Source organism: Bison bison, unplaced genomic scaffold, assembly GCF_000754665.1.
Source record: "Bison bison bison isolate TAMUID 2011002044 unplaced genomic scaffold, Bison_UMD1.0 scf7180017864499, whole genome shotgun sequence".
NCBI lineage: Eukaryota > Metazoa > Chordata > Mammalia > Artiodactyla > Bovidae > Bison > Bison bison.
Window position 1 is genome coordinate 3,807,789 of NW_011495058.1, and position 19,338 is coordinate 3,827,126.

Consider the following 19,338-nt stretch of genomic DNA (forward strand, 5'->3'; position numbering starts at 1 on the left):
TGACCGCACTGACGTTGCTCCGCGGACCGCCGGCGGCACGAGCTGGGGCGGGCACGGATGGGGCGCCGGCCCAGTGGTGCGCTGCGAGCCGTGCGACGCGCGTGCCGTTGCCCAGTGCGCGCCGCCGCCCCCCTCGCCCCCGTGCGCCGAGCTGGTGCGCGAGCCGGGCTGCGGTTGCTGTCTCACGTGCGCGCTGCGCGAGGGTCAGCCTTGCGGCGTCTACACCGAGCGCTGTGGCTCCGGCCTCCGCTGCCAGCCGCCGCCTGGCGATCCGCGCCCGCTACAAGCGTTGTTGGACGGCCGCGGGCTCTGCGCCAACGCCAGCGCCGTCGGCCGCCTGCGCCCTTACCTGCTACCGTCCGCGTCAGGTGAGCTGCCCGCGCCATATGCGCTGCCGAAGCGCAGCCCTGGGCTAAGGTCAGAGGTGGTGCCACTTCGTAGCTCTTCCCGCCCCAAGGGTTGTACATGGGAAAGCTGAAGCCTCAAGACTCGAGGGCGCTTGCCGGAGGTACCTTCCCGACCGGCCTTCTACTCTCTTCGTTCTTTGAGTTGCGAGTTCTTGTAAATTGTAAACCTCTTTCGGCGAAAACGGATTATAGATTCCCTGGGGAGGGAGGGAGCAGATTTGGAGGTTAGTGGTCAATGGGGAGGTCATGGACGGAGGAGACTCTCCGGCCATTCATGCAGGCGCCGCGCGGAAATGTGGGCGTGTACTGTGTGGCCCAATTCCGATTTGGGTTTCCCACGAGCTAAGAACGAATGTGTCCGCGCGGACGATTCTTGCGGACCTAGAGGCGCAGAGGACGGGACCGGGTGCATTTGGACCGGGAATGTGGGCAGGCACGTTGTAGAAAATGGTACCTGGCTTTAACAGTACTAAGATATGCACAGATCACAGTTTGCAAAGCAGTGTCCCGTCCAGGGGTGTCCCAAAACCAGGGAGGTGGGAACCGGGTATATCTTCTGCAGTCGGACAACCTGACGTTCAGAAAAAAGTGACTCTGGAGGTGGCAGGTGTTCCTCTAACTTTGAAGCATGCTTAGCCAGCCTCAGTCCTGTGAGTGAAGAAGTTTCCACATCGCTGAAGGCGAGGAGAAAAAGCCCCCACCTCCAACCTCCAGCTGTACAGAGCACAGTAGGCTAGCCTCCACCCGCCCCAACATCCGTGGCTAGAAGGATGGAAGTCCCCTTCTAATTTCCCTCCGTGCAGGTTTCCTCTCCCAGGTGAGGCTATTTCCTCTCCAAGACTAGTGGAAAAGGTAAAATTACAACTGCCTAAAACTTACACTGGCTATAGTAGACTGTTAGAATTCCTGGGTGTGTTTGACACTCAGGGCAGTTGGGTCATTTGCTGTGTGTGTACTTCACTGCTACTGTGCATTTTTGGAAATTCAAAAGGTGATCTTAGAAGTTGTTACAGATATTATCATTTGGGCCCAGACTTTCATAGGCATTATGATTACTGTCATAGGATCTCTATAGTATAGGTTGATGTAGTTTATTATAAAATTACAAAAAGATCTAAGTGACTTCTCAAATTCGCTTGAGGGGGGAGAAGTAAATTTAAGTCAGTCAAAAGTTTAAGACCGTTATCTGTGGCTTAAATGGAAGGGGTTTCTCTTTGTGCTTGTCAGCAGGCATTAGAAAGAAACCAAAAGAAATTACTCAAGAGTTCTTGAAAAAGAGATGCAAATACATTCATTTACATATTCTTAGCATTCCCCTTTGGCCCAGTACTTCCCTGAAAAGAGAAAACTAAGATGAAAGGAAATTGAAACCAAATTAAAAACTTACTGTATCAGATCTGAGCTGGTTGAATTTGTGCTTTCCCAGACACCAGACCCTTTGGGAACTTTGCCACTTCTCTTCAAGGAACTGTTTCTTTTCCTGGGTGAGGAAATCAGAACCAGAGGGAATGGGGACTTCTCCAAACTCCCCGGTGAGCACACCTGTCCAAAGAGCCTCCTGAAGAGAGAAGGGTTTCTGCAACAGAGCAGAGTATCTTTCAACCTTACTCAACCCTCCAGAAGCATTCTCCAAGCTAAAGCGAGGCATTTGCTCCTCAGAGCCCGGAGCCAGAAGCCTTGGCGGGCTTCCAGGAGGGTGGGCAGGCTGCCATCTCGAGAGATGGATGTGTTCTCGGGAGGGTAGAGAACTGGTCAGCTGCAGCAGTACACTCGGCACCTCAGGTGTAGTAGACACGGGATCAGACAGTGAACTGAGCCCCACCTGGGAGGATGGCCTCAGGGCACTGCTTGTCACAGAGAAGCCATCCTGTGACAGATACGTGGCTACACAGAACCAGGCAAAAGGAAGGGGCTCTCTACTGGCCCTTCTCCCTTAACATCCCAGGTTCATCCAGGAAAAGAAATGGGCAGAGCATCCTGGCTCCACATCAGCTGTACATTTAGTCAGAGTCCTTGACATTCCAGTGGCATTGTGGACATTCCAATGCCCATAGCAAGTGTGTCTGCATTAGATCTACAGTCAGAGATCTGCAGGAAGTGGCTTCCTTCCCAGAGTGAAGCTCTTTGGCACAGAGGATTGTTAGCCTTGAGAGATGGAGATGTCCTTGTCCCCTCTGCTCCTGTGCAAAGGGGGTAGGAAGGACTTATCCAGGACAGTGCCCCAGGATGCATGGGGTCTGTGTAGCTCTCCTGAGTGTTCCAGACCCTACCTGGACAGTGAGTAAGAGATGCAACAGTGAACACCATATAGAACACTACCAGACAGGCCTCCTGAGTCCAGGTGCCTGAGGTAAAGCTGCTTTGCAGAGAATTCAGTTTCTCCATCTGAGCCCTTTACCTGGTAGCGCTTAGGACAGGCTGGAATCAGAATCCCTGGGGCTTGCTGACTCCCAGATGCTGCCATCACCCAAGTGCTTCTGATGCAGCAAGTCCAGGTGGGGCGAAGATATGCTTGTCCACAAGTCCTACACCCCCAGGAGGCCTGCTCTGAAGTAGCCCTACCAGAGTTCTGAATGGGCCTGAGCCTTCACTGACTCAGGTCTGCCCCCTCCTGGTGGAGGGTGAGAGATACGGAAAAGCTGAGAGCATGAAAAGCATTTTCTTCAGCAGCACATATGTTGTAGAAGCACACCACATTTAATTTTTAAAAGATGACTTCTTGAGGCCAAGGGAGTACCATTCACCACTAATATTATGGAATAATACTTTACCGCGGTGTTTTTTCTAAACTTATTTGGAATTGTTGAGTCACGTTTCTGTATGGATCAGACTTGATCAAAATGGTAAGATTTTGAAAAGACGGTCATTAAATATCAATGACCGTCAAGTCTGTGCCTCCTTGTGTCCTCCAAGGAAATGGCAGTGAGTCGGAAGAAGACCACAGCATGGGGAGCACAGAGAACCAGGCTGGCCCCAGCACACACCGGGTGCCCGTCTCCAAATTCCACCCCGTCCACACCAAGATGGATGTCATCAAGAAAGGTCATGCCAAGGACAGCCAGCGCTACAAGGTTGACTACGAGTCTCAGAGCACAGACACCCAGAACTTCTCCTCTGAGTCCAAGCGTGAGACAGAATACGTGAGAGCTTTTCCTCTTGCTGATGTGGGGGTGGGGCCACCTGGCCTGGGTATCCAGAGATCACAGGGTCACCATTACTCAAGAGCCCAGCAGTTACTCCAGTGGTCCTGCTGATGCACCAAGCAGCTGCAAGCCCCTCCTTAGAGAAGGGATATTGACCCTCCCCTATGGCAGAGAGCCCAGGAGAATCAGTGCACTGCTCTCCAGGCCTCGGCTGGGCAGAGCAGTGTTCTCACAAAGCTGGCCTCTTTTTGTCACTTGGCCTCTGAGTGTCCTGGCCTGTGTGTCCCTGTCCCAGTCCTGTAGCTTGCCCTGGGGAATCACAAGAGAGACGGGGCTGTGGTTGGCATCTGCACAGGAACGGTGACAACTAAATCAGACAAAAGATACTCGAGGAGCACGTGGTCAGTTCCCTGGGCGTCACAGGGTTTTATCAGACACAGAGTTCCCAGGTAACCCGTGCCTCCTCCCCAGGGGCCCTGCCGCCGGGAAATGGAAGACACGCTGAACCACCTCAAGTTCCTGAACATGCTCAGCCCCAGGGGCATCCACATTCCCAACTGCGACAAGAAGGGCTTCTACAAGAAAAAGCAGGTGAGCACCATCCAAGCAACTTGCTCCTATCCCTCCTCCACTGATATGGACGAGGGAACAGGCTTCCACCTGAGTTGTCTGGATGCAGCCCCTGCTCCCGCTCTATCCCCTCCCCCCCCACCACACCCAAGACCTGAGGAGCTTCACATGAGTGTCTTCTCACCGTCCATGACTCCTTCCCAACCCGCAGAACAGTGTAAGGCCTCCTGGGACCCCTGTACTAGCCATGGAGGGACCAGGACATGTTAGCATTGCACCATGGAGGGACATTCTTTATCAGCAATTGTAGAGAATTCCCAAGAAGCCTGATGTGATGTCCTATGGCAGGAAGCTTCTTCTGAGGTCCCATGTCGGACCCTTATACACCCGTGCCTTCCTGATGGTGCCCAGCTGTACAGGATCAGACACATGGGAGATGTGTTCATTTGAAGGCACAGGGAGTGCACCTGTGTAGATTTCAGATCATGTTCTAACAGCATCTCAACTGACTTTTTAGTGGGACAACTCCTACCACAGTACCTACAGAATTAATCACAGAACAGCACAGCCATGTTCAAAGTGTTGGTAGTAGTGACCTCAATCAGAGGGCCCCATCCTGTTCAGTGATCACTGAACAGATCTCGTTGGCCTCTTTGTATATTTCTATTAATCACTTATTTAGCAGACTTACCCTGAGAAGGTACCACGTACACAGCTCAGGGCGTACACTGAAAGACCCAGATGTGACAAGCACAGGGAAGATGGGGCATTGTCATGCCTCCCCCATTCAGCAGATAGACTTTGCAGGGCCAACAGGGTCCAGTGTCCACCCCTGTGAGACCCTGAGGGACACAAAACCACCAGGTCCCCTCGTTTTGGGGGGCACTCACATCCACCCATCACAGCCCCAGACACACGCTGTGCACACAAGGCCTTAATCAGTTGTGCTTTCTGAGGGTAGCAGAGACCACACTGGGAAGCCATCCTGGGTGCTGACCACCTGCCCCATTGATAGGACCCTCAAGGCAGGGCCTCCTCAGGGCTCATTTAATCTGTGCTCTGCCTGCAGTGCCGCCCTTCCAAGGGCAGGAAGCGGGGTTTCTGCTGGTGTGTGGATAAGTACGGGCAGCCCCTCCCGGGCTTCGACGTGAAGGGGAAAGGGGACGTGCACTGCTACAGCATGGAGAGCAAGTAGACTGTGGCCACGTAAGTGCTGGGGACTGGCAGATCCACAGGGGCACAGGACCCGGCCCTGGTGGGAGGGGACACCTGTAGATCCCAGGGGGTGGTGGCCTACACACAAGACAGAGCTCTCAATCTGCCCGGACAAGAGCAGGAGGGAGGGTCTGTGGCCAGGTTGTCTGAGAGACACCTCACATGCATGCTCCCACTGGGCTCTTCTGTCCATGGAATTTTCCAGGCAAGAATACTGGAATGGGTTGCCATTTCCTTCTCCAGGGAATCTTCCTAACCCAGGGATCGAACCCACATCTCTTGCATTTCCTGCATTGCAGGTGGATTCTTTACCACTGCGCCACCTGGGAAGAGACACTTTGCTTCATTTTATTTTATTTTTTTTTTTTTCACTTTGCTTCATTTTAAAGAACTTACAACACTTAAACATTCTTACACATGCAGTGTAAGATTTCCAAAGTTAAGCTTTTCCCCCACGAGCCTCATGGTTCATTTAATTTCACATGTAAATTGTTTTCATTGTTGAAAGAATGAGTTTCTAAAAGATGGTAGCATTTTTTTTTCTGGTAAAATACATTACAGGTCTCCTGAGTCAATGACTAGTATCATTTTAATATAAAGTTTACTTAAATCTAATATGAATGGAGACGGGAATGGCAACCCACTCCAGTATTCTTGCCTGAGAAATCCCATGGATGGAAGAGCCTGGCGGGCTATACTCCATGGGGTCGCAAGAGTTGGACATGATTTAGTGACCAAACCACCAGCACCACCAAACATAAAATTGGCCTTGTCCTAATTATACTTTGTTTGGTGACACTCTTAAGAGCCACAGAAAAATCAGATCAGTAAGATGAAAGTGTATCTGATTGTAGTATAAAATACCACTTTTAATGAAAGATCTTATCAAAAATTAGTATCACTTAAAGCCCATGAGTCATACTTAACACTGCACTATCGTAGAACAAAACTCCTCAAGCAACAGGTACCAGCCCCAGGTTTTAGCAATGATGGGAACAATGAACATGTTTTTGGTTGAACTTTTTGTTGAACTTTTGTTTTCAGGCTTTATGAAAGGTATTTCCTTTGCAAACTAGTGACTGGTTTTGACTTGTGATTTCCTTGATTTTTGAGCAAGCTCATTAATAAATGAATCATTTGCTAAAAAAAAATAATATGAAAATGAAATTTCAAACCATCGTGTGAAAGAATAAAATCATATTTCATTTTGTTTTCTTTTCATAACTGAGAGTCATTGGGAGAAAAAAAGAAATATATTTCATGGTCTCAAGACAAATTTAAGTAAACAGAAGAAAATGTCATTTTTAGTGATCAGTTCTGTTTCCTTGCAAGTTAAAAAAAAATAATTGAATTTTAGGGTGACTATGTTAGTGGACATTGTGGGCATCTCATGGAGTCCTCTGCTTCATTAAAAAGTGCAGGGTGAGCCCCTGCCCTGCCAAATGTGTGGGTGTCATGCCTGTTATCCCAGGGTGGGCGTTGAGCCCTTTTGATTTTGGGGAGATTTATTTCAACACATTCCTTTTTCTTTCTGTTTTAGTTAATGTGGAGCTCAAATATGCCTTATTTTGCACAAAAGACTGCCAAGGACATGATCAGCAGCTGGCTACAGCCTCAACTTCTATTTCTTTTTGTGGTGAATTGATTTTTTTTTTTAAACCAAAGTTTAGAAAGAGATGTTTGAAATGCCTAGTTTTCTTCCACATGGTGAACCTGGCATCTTTCCACTTTCCAGTAGTCAGTGAAACGCAGTTTGATTTTTCTCGTTGCTTCCTATAAAAATACTTGTAAGCTCAAGCACGGTGCAGCCGTAAGCTCATGCTGCCCTGGGACCCTCCCCACCCATTCACCGCAGCCAACCCTCCACTTCATGCCTTAGCAACGCGTGTGGCTCATGTAGACGCACTTCATCTGCACTTGTAAGACGAGACAAGGCCTCATCAAGAAGAGGAACGCCCTGTCCTTTAATGCCTGCACATCCCGACACACCCACCCGGGGCTACCGGGGCCAGGGTCCCTGGACCAAGAAGATATTTTGTATCTTCAAGGGGCCTGCACTGCTTGGAAACAAGTGGAGAGAATCAAGTGGAATCTTGTTTGGAAAAAAAAAAAAATGACAAGAATGTTCTAGGGAACTCTGGAAACCGACAAAGGCGGGGATTTCTGACCCTTCTTTGTCAGGCAGCTTTCTGAAGACACGGGCTTTGCTGAAGCCCCATAGGGCAGGGGGGCAGGGCGACTTGCCAGAGGCAGTACAAGTAATAGCCTGGCTCTCCAGATGACTGCGGAAAACAGTGTTTTCCCACTCAGCCATTCAAGAGCAAGTTTATTCTTGAAGATAAGCTCCTTGAAGGCAAAAAAGGTTTCTTTCCATTTCTCCCCTTTTGTCCTCCTTGGCACAGTATAAAAAATAATCATCCTGTATAACCTGGAAGACGAGTGGCTTGTCGGGGAGCCGGTCAGGGACGCTGGGAGCACAGAAAATCGCCCTTGCTTGGTGCACTTGGACTTCCTCCTTTTCTTTCTAAGTCACAAGTACACACAGAGTACCCTCTTCCTGACTGTTCACAGTGTATACGTCATCGTCCAAATATGATAGCACCTATACTAGATAATCCTAGATGAGTTGTAAGCATTGCTAGAGAATATAAACACAGCCACGACCGAGGGAGGGGGCTTGTGCACGGGGCTCGGCCACTCTCCTGGGGGCGCCCTCCCAAGTCTGCAGGAGAGCAGGGAGGGGTCCCTGGCCACCCCTCTACAGCCTCTGGTTGGATCCATGCTGCACACAGCCCTCCTGGAGAACACAAAGGGATCTCAAAGATGTTCCGCCTACCTATTAGCTTTCCTTTATTTTTTTAATTAAGTTTTTGAGGAAAAAAAGTATTTTTGAAAAGTTTGTCTTGCAATGTATTTATAAATAGTAAATAAAATTTTTACCATAAAGAATCCCCCTTCCTCCAGTTTTTGTGTTACTAACTAACCAGAGGGCAGTGGGGTTCCAGCTGTAGTTGGAACTTTCCAGCTTTCCCTGCTTGCGTCTCTGGCAAGAGAACCCAAGGAGCCACCCCAGGGCTTTGCTGGTTACCCGTGGGGGCACTGGGTATGTCTGCAGTGAGCTGCTGGTTCTAGGAGGCCAGATTGCTGACCTGAGTGACCACCTGACCCTCGTGGCCTTATCCTGTTGTCCTGTCTGTCACCACTCCCGGCAGCCTTCCTGGCTGAGCAGAAGGCAGGGAACACTCTGGAGCGTTCAGCCACACATCCTGTCCTGTGATCCACTCAGCCAACCCCTCTCTAGTCTGCAGAAGGGAGGGGATGCAGCCAGAAAGGGATAGAAACCCCAGGAGACACTGGGCGGGGTTCCAGGATCTCCGTCCCCTCTCTACAGTCTTGGAACAGTTGCCCCTTGTCACAGAGCCTCTTCAGGCAAAGTTCTGAGCCTGTGACTTCTGGGCATCAAAGGGTGAAATGCACATCAAGCAATCTCCTGACCTGTTAGTAGAACATCTAAGGTGGGCCCTTTATCGCAGAGCTGTATGTGCTGAGCAGAGAGCTCTGTGGGTGCTCTGGGAACCAGGGGTGTGGGAGGTGGTCCTGGGGACCTGGGCAGGAACCTGGCAGGGCCTTTGGAGCCATTATGAGCTGTGAGCTGCTCAGGATGCTGAGTCTATAAGCCCTCTGGGCTTGTCTTCCTGGAAGCCCCCAAATCACATGCCCTTTCTTATCCTCATTCTCCACCTCCTTCCACACCTGTGGTCACCTTTTCTTCCAAATGCTCTCCTGCCACGTCCAGTAAGCATGAGAATTGCACCCACCTGGTTCTTCCCCATACCTTCCCTTCCTCAGTCACCTAGGTAGACCTTCCACCCTTAAGCTTCAGCTTTTACCAGCCCTGAGTGCAGGTCCCCAGCCACCACCCCCAAGGGCACAAGGAAATGAGTGAGGGGGCTCTCTACTCACCGAGGCCAAGGCCAGGTGTTGACCTTACCATGTTTCAACCAGAAAATCAACACACTAGGAAAATCTCAATCACTGATGCTGACGTGGGTGTCATGAAACGGGGCTTCTCTGATGAGGCAACTTGTCCAGAGTCATTTTCTCATGTGGTCGAAACTTGAACCAACCATACTTGTACAGAAACTTAGCAGAAAGGCCTAATTGGAATGTGCCCAGAGACCACAAGGACATTTTAAACTGAAATAACCTCTGTAGAAAGGAATATTATGCCACTACTAAAATGCTTTTTATGTTAACAAGACATAAAAATGCTCATGGTGAAGTAAAGAAAAAGCAGAATGCAATTATGTATACACACACACACACACACACACACAACTGAATGGAAATACACCCAGATGGTAACCTGGTTATTCTTTGAATGTAGATAACATCCTTATTTTATTTCTGCTGCTGCTGCTGCTAAGTCGCTTCAGTCGTGTCCGACTCTGTGCAACCCCATAGACAGCAGCCCACCAGGCTCCCCCGTCCTTGGGATTCTCCAGGCAAGAACCCTGGAGTGGATTGCCATTTCCTTCTCCAATGCATGAAAGTGAAAAGTGAAAGTGAAGTCGCTCAATCATGTCCGACTCTTAGCGACCCCATGGACTGCAGCCTACCGGCTCCTCCATCCATGGGATTTTCCAGGCAAGAGTACTGGAGTGGGGTGCCAATTGCCTTCTCCTATTTTATTTCTATTTCATTACAATTTCAACAACTTCCATAGTGAACATGAATGAATTCCTTTTATTTACCGGAGTATCCTGCTGGGGTGTGGGGGAGGGGTGGCCCACTGCCCAAGAAGGCATCTGCTCCCAAAGTTGGGGGTGGGGTGTCTGCCCTGTGGCCATCTCAGGCTCCCACTCCCACAACTCCAGCCCAGCCATACCCCCAGCACTGAGAATGGCCTGGCCTCCTCTCCCAGCCCCACATTCCACCAGTAATGTTGTCCACGTTTTCTATCCTAGAACCGTCTGTATGCAGAGAACAAAACCCAGGATCACTGCTCTTGTAGAGAAACAGTAAACAAGACAAAGCAAGTGGGCCGTGCAGCTGGTGGGGAGTGAGTGCAGGGGGACACAGGGGGATGAATAAGGTCCAAGGCATCATTGATGCTGTTTTCCCTTCCCTTTGTTACAAGCTTGGGTCCTTGGACTCCTTAATCAAGAGAAATTGATGAGAGGCCTGATGAGAAATTCAGGCTGGGGCTCCTGCTGCAGCACCAGGGTGTGAGAACAAGTAACAAGTGTCCTTGCTGCCTTCCTGAGATGGGTCAGGAGAGTGGGGTGAGCCTGTCCCTTAAATGGAATAAGGTTAGGGGCCGATAGGTGGGCTGGAGGGGTGGCTTAGGTGGTCCGGCCACCCCCTTGGTGTGCAGGGATCATGCACAGTCCCCTACTTTTGCTCCCAGAACCTCAGAAATGGCAGCTGGGTTTTGGCCTTTTTGTATCTTGTTCAATCACTCAGTCATTTCTGACTCTTTGTAACCTCATGGACTGCAACACGCCAGGCTTACCTGTCCTTCACCATCTCCCGGAGCTTGCTCAAACTCATGTCCACTGAGTTGATGATGACATCCAACCATCTCATCCTCTGTCGTCCCCTTCTCCTCCTGCCTTCATGCTTTCTCAGCTTCAGGGTCTTTCCCAATGAGTCAGCTCTTCGCATTAGGTGGCCTAAGTATTGAAGCTTCGCTTCAGCATCGGTCCTTCCAATTCAGGATTGATCTCCTTTAGTATTGACTGGTTTGATCTCTTTGCAGTCCAAGGGACCCTCCAGTCTTCTCCAACACCACAGTTCAAAGGCATCAATTCTTCAACGCTCAGCCTTCTTTATGGTCCAACTCTCACACCCATACATGATTACTGGAAAAACCGTATCTTTGACTAGACAAGCCTTTGTTTTCAAAGTGATGTCTCTGCTTTTTAATACGCTAAGTTTGTCATAGCTTTTCTTCCACAGAGCAAGTGTCTTTTAATGTCATGGCTGCAGTCACCGTCTGCAGTGATTTTGGAGCCCCCCAAAATAAAGTCTGACACTGTTTCCACTGTTTCCCCATCTATTTCCCATGAAGTGATGGGACCAGATGCCATGATCTTAGTTTTTTGAATGTTGAGTTTTAAACCAGCTTTTTCACTCTTTCACCTTCATCAAGAGGCTCTTTAGTTCCTCTTTGCTTTCTGCCCTTAGTGTGATATCATCTTCATATCTGAGGTTGTTGATATTTCCCCTGGCAATCTCGGTTCCAGCTTGTGATTCATCTTTAATTTCTTTCAAAGCTATTTTGTAGTTTTCAGAATACAAATTTTGTATTTCTCTTGTTAAATATACTACTAAGTATTTCATTCTTTTTGACACTATTGTGAGTGAAATTTTCTTAATTTCATTTTTTGATTGTTGCAAGCAATTAATTTTTATATATTGACTCTGTATCATTTATTAGTTCTAATAATCTTTTAGTGGATTTCTTAGAATTTTTTATGTATAAGATCATGTCATCTTCAAACAGATATAGCTCTACTTCTTCCTGTATCTAGATGCCTTATATTTCTTTCTCTTGCCTAATTGACCTGACTAGCACCTCCCACACAATGTAAGCAAAGTCATGAGAGCAGACATGCTTGTCTTGTTTCTGATTTTAGGGGAAAAGCATATAGACTTTCACCATTAACCATGATGTCAGCTGTGGTGTTTTCCAAGATGCCTTTTGTCCGCTTGAAGAAGTTTCCTTCTGTTCCTGGTTTGTCAAGTGTTTTTACCATGAAAGGATGTTGGATAGTATCAAATACTTTTTCTGAGCCTATTGAGATGATCTGTGGGGTTTTTTTTATTTTATTTGTATGGCTTATTACGTTAGTTGATTTTAGGATATTAAAACAACCATGCCTTCCTGAGGTAAATCCCACGTGATTACAGTGAATGATTATTCTAACACATTGCTGGACTTAGTTTGCTAGTATTTTGTTGAGAATTTTTGTGCCCATAGTCACAGGAGGTTTGGGGCTGTAGTTTTCTTTTCTCATGATGTCTTTGTCTAGTGTGGAATCAAGGTAAAACTCTTATGCATGTAGGCTTTAAAATGAATTGAGAAGTGTTCTCCCATCTTCTAAATTTTGGAAGAGTTTGTAAAGAATTTGTAGTCTTTAAATGTTTGGTAGAATTCTTCAAAGAAGCCATCTGGGTCTGGGCTTTTATTAATGGGCAGTTTTTTCTTTTCCTAATTCAATCATTTCACTGGTTACAGGTCTAATCAGATAGTCTATTTCTTCTTGTGTCCATTTTGGTAGTTCATGTGGCTCTAAAATGTTTCCATTTCATCTCAGTAATCCAATTTGTTCGTGTACAGTTGTTTATAGTATTCCTTTATAATCCTTTTTATTTTTGTAAAATCAGGGGTAAGGCCACCTCTTTCATTTCTGATTCTACTTACTGGAGTCTTTTTTCTTGGTCAGAAGAGCTAAAGATTTGTCAATCATGTAGATCTTTTCAAAGAATAAGTTTTGATTTCACTGATTTTTCTCAAGTGATTTTCTATTCTCTATTTATTCATTTATTTCCCTCTAATCTTTCTTATTTCCTTGCTTCTGCTAGATTTAGATTTGGTTTCACCTTCCTTTTCCAGTGTCCTAAAGTTTTTTGAGATTTTTTTTCTTAATAGGGGCATGTCCAGCTGTAAATTTCCTTCTAAGCACTGCTCTAGCTGCCTCAGATTTGACGGAGTCCCAGGCTCAGGAAGTAGGGACATGTTATCCCAATTTAGACCCATAGAGTCAAAAGCATGAAAACCAGGGAGAGTTTCCATTGGTACCTTCTTCCTCTGCTGGCTGTGAGGACTAAGAGCAGCAGCGCTCCAGAACTGACGCAGCCACAGAAACCATCCTGTTAATAATGCTTATGGCCTGGATCAGACATGGAAGAGTTTCCAAACACATCTGGGGCAGAGGTCCTTCTGTCCTGCCAAGGAGCTGTCCCCAGAGCCAATGCCCCCAGACACCTGTGTGCACCCATGGGACTTGCTGTTGTGACTACGTTCTCCACACGTAGGTGCACAACTTCTACCAGTGAACAGAGAGAGCTGCCCTGTATATCAATAGGACTGACCCAAGGGAGCTGCTGAGAGGTTGCTGGAGAATCAGGTGGACACAACAAGAAAAGATGCGGTAGGGGCACTGAAATCGCGAAGGACCCTTAACTCAGATGCCCTCACAAATGCCCATCAACTCCTGATTCGTTTGAGAGAAACTGGAGCTAGAAATATGAGACACAGTGGCCTGTTATCCCTGATCCATGAGAGCATGTTCAAAAGCCTTGGGACTGGACAGGGCTGGGCCCCACATCTAAGACAATATTGATACTTCTATAGCTCAACTGATACTTTCAATTAAACACCTAAGCAAGGCGGATGAAAGCCCCCAACTTCGGCTGAGATGAGGACCTCTATAGGCCCTGCTGTGATGGTGCCTTCAAGTTTAGAGTTGAGTCCTTTCAGTTTTGCCCAGAAGATACCTCCCACACGTCATGGGAAGGGAAGTCCACCTTCCCCCAGCTCTGCTCCCGAGTCAGGCCCTCAAGCTGGGTCCTACAGGGGTTTCATGAGGGCTGAAGTGCTGAGAATGCTTCCACTGCCATCGTGGGATAATGGGGACCACGATGCTGTACACTTTTACCAGGGTGGGATGAGGCTATCTATGGTTGACTCACATCAGACTGACTGGTACAATTTAAATGATGAGTCTGAGAGCTGAGTTCACAGGGAGCCCTGGGGACCGGGCAGAGGGAGGGTAGCAGACATGGGGTCAGAGAGTGAAGGGGCAGACCCAAGATGGGGAGCCCAGACCAGGTAGGGACCTGGTGGGATCCACTAGGAGGGATGAGATGCCCATCCAGAGGAGACAAGGAAGGAGCAGTCAGCAGGGCAGGCAGGAATGAGGAAGGGGCGGTGTCAGGAAAAGCAAGCAGAGAATAGTTAAAGAAAGAAAGAAATCCACAAAACAGAGGACTCGCGCTGTGAGCTCAGGGCTTAGTCAGGCAGACAGAGGGGCAAACGGTGCCATCATGGAGGACACCACTGGAGCCTGCAGGGGACAGGGTCTGGGCAGAGTCAGGGAACAGACAGGTGAGGGGGAGGTTAAGGAAGTGATTCTATCTTGCACCGAAGATGGGAGAAACCCTGGGCTGTTTTCAAGAGGAAGGGGAAGAGCTAGTGGAGAGGTTAGGGCTTGCAAAGGGAAGGGTGCCCGGGGCAGCGGGGTGGGCAGAGCAGACCTGCCAGCTGTGGGAGCAAGAAGCCTGCAGACTGTAATCACCAATGCTGCACAAGGAAGGGGCAGGCTGGAGGACGGAAGGGATTCAGGAAGGAAGAATTATGTTCAACCAAGGTCCACCACGGTAGCAATGTTCCAGGGTGGGACATTTATTCCAATGTTTACACTGTGTTCCCATGTTTGACAATATACCCAATGCATATTTTAACATTTAATGACATCATCACATGTAACTTTGACTACATAATCAACATTTAAGTTTCCCTGCCAATTTACGCTAGACATGGTAAATAAAGTAAATCATTCTTACATGCAGCTTAAACATCCTCCATTGAACCACTTGAAAAAAAATCATTGCTACTTGCTAGGCAGTATTTTCCTATGCTCTTTAAGACAGAAGCATGAACCCCTGAAGAGCTAAAATACAAGTATTTACATACAACATGATGGGAATTGTTTCATGATATATAAATTAATATAACACAAGTTACTGTGTAGAAAAAATAAATTTATGGTGAATAAATAAACTACAAGTAGTATGTGGAGTATAAAAAAGTAATTCCTACATATATATACATATACATCTCTCTATATAAAAGTGTGTGTGTATTTCAGAGTATAAATATACTATGTACTTAAATATTTCACGTGCCAGAATTCGATCATATTGCATCTGTTTTCAGTTCTGTAAGTTAAAATACTGTTGGCATTTGGGGTCCCCTCTGATGGCCACAGACCCCAAGATCCTCTTCCCACTCCAAGGGTAGACACACCAACAGAGCCCAGGCTCTCCCTCCAGCGACGTCTCACACTGCAAAGAGAAGGAGCAAGGTCAAGAGCAGGCCCAGGGAAGCTGAGGGGGAGGGGGAGTTCCGTGCTGCCCAGCTGAGAACCAACCGTGAGCAACCCCGCCGCCACCAAACTGGCTGTGACCATGACTGAGGGCAAATCCGACATCACAATGGAAGCAAAGATCAAGTGGCCAGTGCAATAAGGACGTCAGGTGTGTGTTGAATGGTATAGCACGTGTGCAGCTGTCTGCTTCACAGCCCATACATCAGAGCTGCTGAGCCAGACGGAGCCCGTCCGTGCACAGCAGACCTTCCCTGACAAGTTCCTCATCTGTTACAAAGCACTTCCTGGTCCTCAGTTTCCTCCAGAAATATTCACAGAATCTGGGCTTCACTGAGTCTGAAACTGCTCTTCAAAATTAGGTCTTGGTTTGTTAATCTCATTTATTATCCAAGAAACAATGCTATTGTATTGAATTAGAAAGTTCATTTATTTTCCTTTGTAGGGAGAAAAATGTGAGATATGTCAAAGCAGATAATCATTTTCCTAAGTAGAATTGTCCCCTTCCTCTCTATTATGGTGAGAAACTGAGATCCTGAGGGGCCTGTGAAGGTCCCCACCTGCTCATACTTGCTGGATGACGGAATAATGCTCAGCCCAGGACCCCTGAGTCTCGTGTCCCCCACTGACTGTAAGCACCAAGCTGATCTTCAGGCTCCCAGGGGCTAATGGCTCCTAGTCCCAGAGAAATCAGTCTTACATGATATGATCAGTTATGGGGCTTCACGGTACTTACTTGGAGCTGGACACCCTGTTCACTGAAAGACTGGCTTAGCAGATGTGTGAGTAGCAGGGCCCATCCTGTGAGGATGCACATACCTGTTTGCTGTGATAGAATCCATTCTTGTTGCAGTTTGGCAGATAAAATTTGTAAAGTTTGTCTCCTGCCTTCTGCTGCTCCCTGGCTAATCTGTCCAGCACTTTGTAGAGTTCTCGCTGGCAGGGCTCCTAAAAGGATAAATGGACATTGGGATAAAGGACAGTGTACTGTCAGCCTCAAGTGGAGGTGAGGAGTGAATGCAGAAGGTTTTGTGTGGGCTCTGAGCACAGGCCTGGACTCGCCTTCCCTGGACCTCACTCTCTCACCTGTAGAAGGAGGGTGGCTAATCTCTGTCCTGAATTGTTAACATAAAAGATGGGAACCCCATGCCCTCCCTCCTGAACATTTGCTAAGCACCTAAAGGAGTCAAGAGCATCACTAACCCCATGAGCTCTCCGACTCTCCTGCCTCCCCTCCCCACCATGGATAATTCTGCCACCAGTCATCTGGGCACAACTTTGTGAATGGAGAACTTAGTAGCAGAGGCTTCTAAATTTTGTACAACTTTCCTCTACCAGGTTAGTTCACGTAAGCCAAATTCATTGAGGATTAAGGTATTCATTTGAACAATCTGAAATAAGGATGAACTTTTCCCTATTGTTATCATTTCCAGATGAAACTCTGAAGTGCCTAGAAAACAGTTCAATCCTCACTTCTCTGACGATGCCTGTTTGCAGAAGAGATTTTTGGTTTCACAAATGAACCCTCACTCCAACTCTGATTCTTTGTCGCCCTCAAGTGGTAGAACTGAAAACAGACACCAATTAAGATGCCACCCTGAGTTTGTGTTTAATGGGGACAGAGTTTTCATTTGGGAAGATGAAAAGGTTCTCAAGATGGACAGTGGAGACAGTGGCAGAATAATGTGAATGTACTTAAAGCCAGTAGACTTTATACTTTAAGATGGTTAAAGGGCTAACTTTTGTGTTATGAATATTTTAACACAATTTCTTAAAAGTGGGGAAGAAGATGCGACCGGAGCGGAAGATAAGAACAGCTTAGTGCTCTTTAGACACTGCTAGTCTGACATCCTTATTTTAGAGATGACCTCAGAGACATGAAGTAATGCATCGAAAGTTGCACAGCATGGACTGCATTTTCTTTCTATCCAGAAGGTTCCTTTGTTGAAACTGAGAAATGTCTGCTAGGCTTTGGGGAAGTATGTGCTTCTCGCCAGGGCTCAGGACCAAACTGGCAGGGCCCAGCAGGTTCAAACTAGAGGTTCCACCTGCTTCAAGGGTCTCACCTTCCACTTCTTGACGTCACTGGTCTCAAGAGCCCTCAAGCTCTCATAATTACTGATGGCATTCCAGAGGATGGGCAGGTCCTCACTGGACTCGGCCATCAAGTGGAAATTGTCCAGAAGCTGCTCCTGAGTTATCTCTGAGCTCTCTGGGGACACATTCTCTGGGCTGGTGGTGTCTTTTGTATCTGAAAATGGAAAAACAAAAGCCCATGAGCCCCCCTCACCGAAGCATCTGCATTTGTGACCCCCTGAAGTTGCTTCCCTTTCCACAAAACCAAATGGGGACAGGATGGGCATACTGACCCAGAGTTTTGCCTACTTCATCTTTAAAGGAACTTTTAGTGGTTTTGGGGTAGAGGGGTAACCCAACAGTAATACCAAAGGCAAGAGTGCCCTGTGATTCTGCTTCTAATGTAGCCAAATGCACATTTGTCAAAGCCTGGGAAGAGCCCTGAGAAAGCCATGGGTTACAGTTCAAATAGAGAAGGAAATGGCAACCCACTCCAATATTGCCTGGACAATCCCATGGACAGAGGAGCCTGGTGGGCTATAGCCCATGGGGTTGCAAGAGTTGGACATGACTAGCGACTAAACCACAATTCAAAGCCTCACCCCATCCTCTTCTTTCCCATCCATAAAATGGACATTTTAGTAATTCCCTATGAACAGGTGGTAGGGTTCATTCAGAGGTGGGGTCTAGACTGCAGTTCTACCCTCTTCTTTTCCAGGGACTCTGCCTTCCCACAGTCAAAGTGACTTCTTTGCAACCCTGGAAAGAGGAGAGAGGGTCACCAGATTTCACACAGAGAGTCCTAAGGTTTGGGTTTGGTACATGGACAGAATGATGGAGAACTGGCTCTCCTGTGGGACTCCCCTGGAGTAGGGGTGCCCTATCCTTTGAGGGCCACGGAGATGACTCTATTTCATTGACTCTGAAGGCAGAGAACCAGAAGAAAAACCATCTCCCCTCCAGCAGATCCCCATCAGGACAAAGAGCCATAGAATGGCTCCAAGAATCACAGAACCACACTGGACACGCAGCTGCCGGGACAGGGAGGTAGGGAGAGAGGGTAGAGAAGGGGGTATTTCCTCTGCTTCCCACTACAAATAAATCACTGCTAAATTCAGGAAAGCTCTAACTGTCAAGTTCTGAGCAGGCGGCACACATATCAAACACCGTTTTTCTATGGCAATGAATGCAAGTGATGTTTTTAACCTAAACTTTCGCATTATGTTCTGTAAACATCTGGTAAGCACATAACGGTCTGCACAGGACGTATATTACAAAGGACATTCCAAACACTTCCCCGGAGGTCAGCAGGATGGGCTCCCACTGCACGCCTTCTGGAAAATGGCAAAGAGGAGAGCCAGGGGCACCTGGAGTGGTACCCACTGCCTGGGCATCCCCATGACCTCCCTCCTTTCTCCTGTCCAGGTTTCTATAGATCAGTGGGCTGCCAAGGGGGTCTGGGCTCCCTCCCCACTCTCTCACCAAGCTGTGTGTGTCCTCCTAATCCTGAGCGCCCCTGCAGGACCACACAACAATAGAGTTCATCTGGGCGACTTAAAACCCTTTCCCCTTCCATGCTTTGGCTGTAAGCTCTGAGCTTGGCCGGGTTTGCTCTCTACTGGCTTTGGTGGAGCACCCTTCCCTGCCTTGCCCGAGCCTCCTACCCCATCTGTCCCAGGGGAGGAACCCAGGTAGTACCTGTAGCCTCATCGCTGGGCGTGGTCATGCAGGCGCCCTGGCCTCGGGTGAGGGCGTGCAGGGGCCTGGGCTCCCCCGGGAGGGCGCGGCAGCTGAGCCCGCGAGCGCAGCGAG

General features: G+C 48.1%; 2 protein-coding genes across 2 annotated transcripts in view; one reads left to right on the forward strand and one right to left on the reverse strand.

Annotated features, from left to right (window-relative positions):
• Window positions 1-2: 2 nt before the first annotated feature.
• On the forward strand, window positions 3-8,284 carry IGFBP3 (insulin-like growth factor binding protein 3; the record flags this gene model as incomplete). The annotated part of the gene is given in 6 exon segments (XM_010829108.1): window positions 3-56; window positions 59-368; window positions 3,321-3,547; window positions 4,022-4,141; window positions 5,190-5,326; window positions 6,876-8,284. Coding segments are annotated over 5 exon segments (837 nt in total), but the record flags the coding sequence as incomplete, so codon positions are not given.
• Window positions 8,285-14,727: 6,443 nt separating this feature from the next.
• IGFBP1 (insulin-like growth factor binding protein 1) overlaps window positions 14,728-19,338 on the reverse strand; it is a 5,093-nt gene continuing 482 nt past the window's right edge. The window contains exons 2-5 of the mRNA XM_010829022.1: window positions 19,225-19,338; window positions 17,517-17,701; window positions 16,270-16,398; window positions 14,728-15,409 (exon numbers count right to left, since the gene is read on the reverse strand). Coding sequence (XP_010827324.1) covers window positions 15,278-15,409; window positions 16,270-16,398; window positions 17,517-17,701; window positions 19,225-19,338 — 560 coding nt within the window. The 3' untranslated portion in view covers window positions 14,728-15,277. The remainder of the gene's footprint in view (window positions 15,410-16,269; window positions 16,399-17,516; window positions 17,702-19,224) is intronic.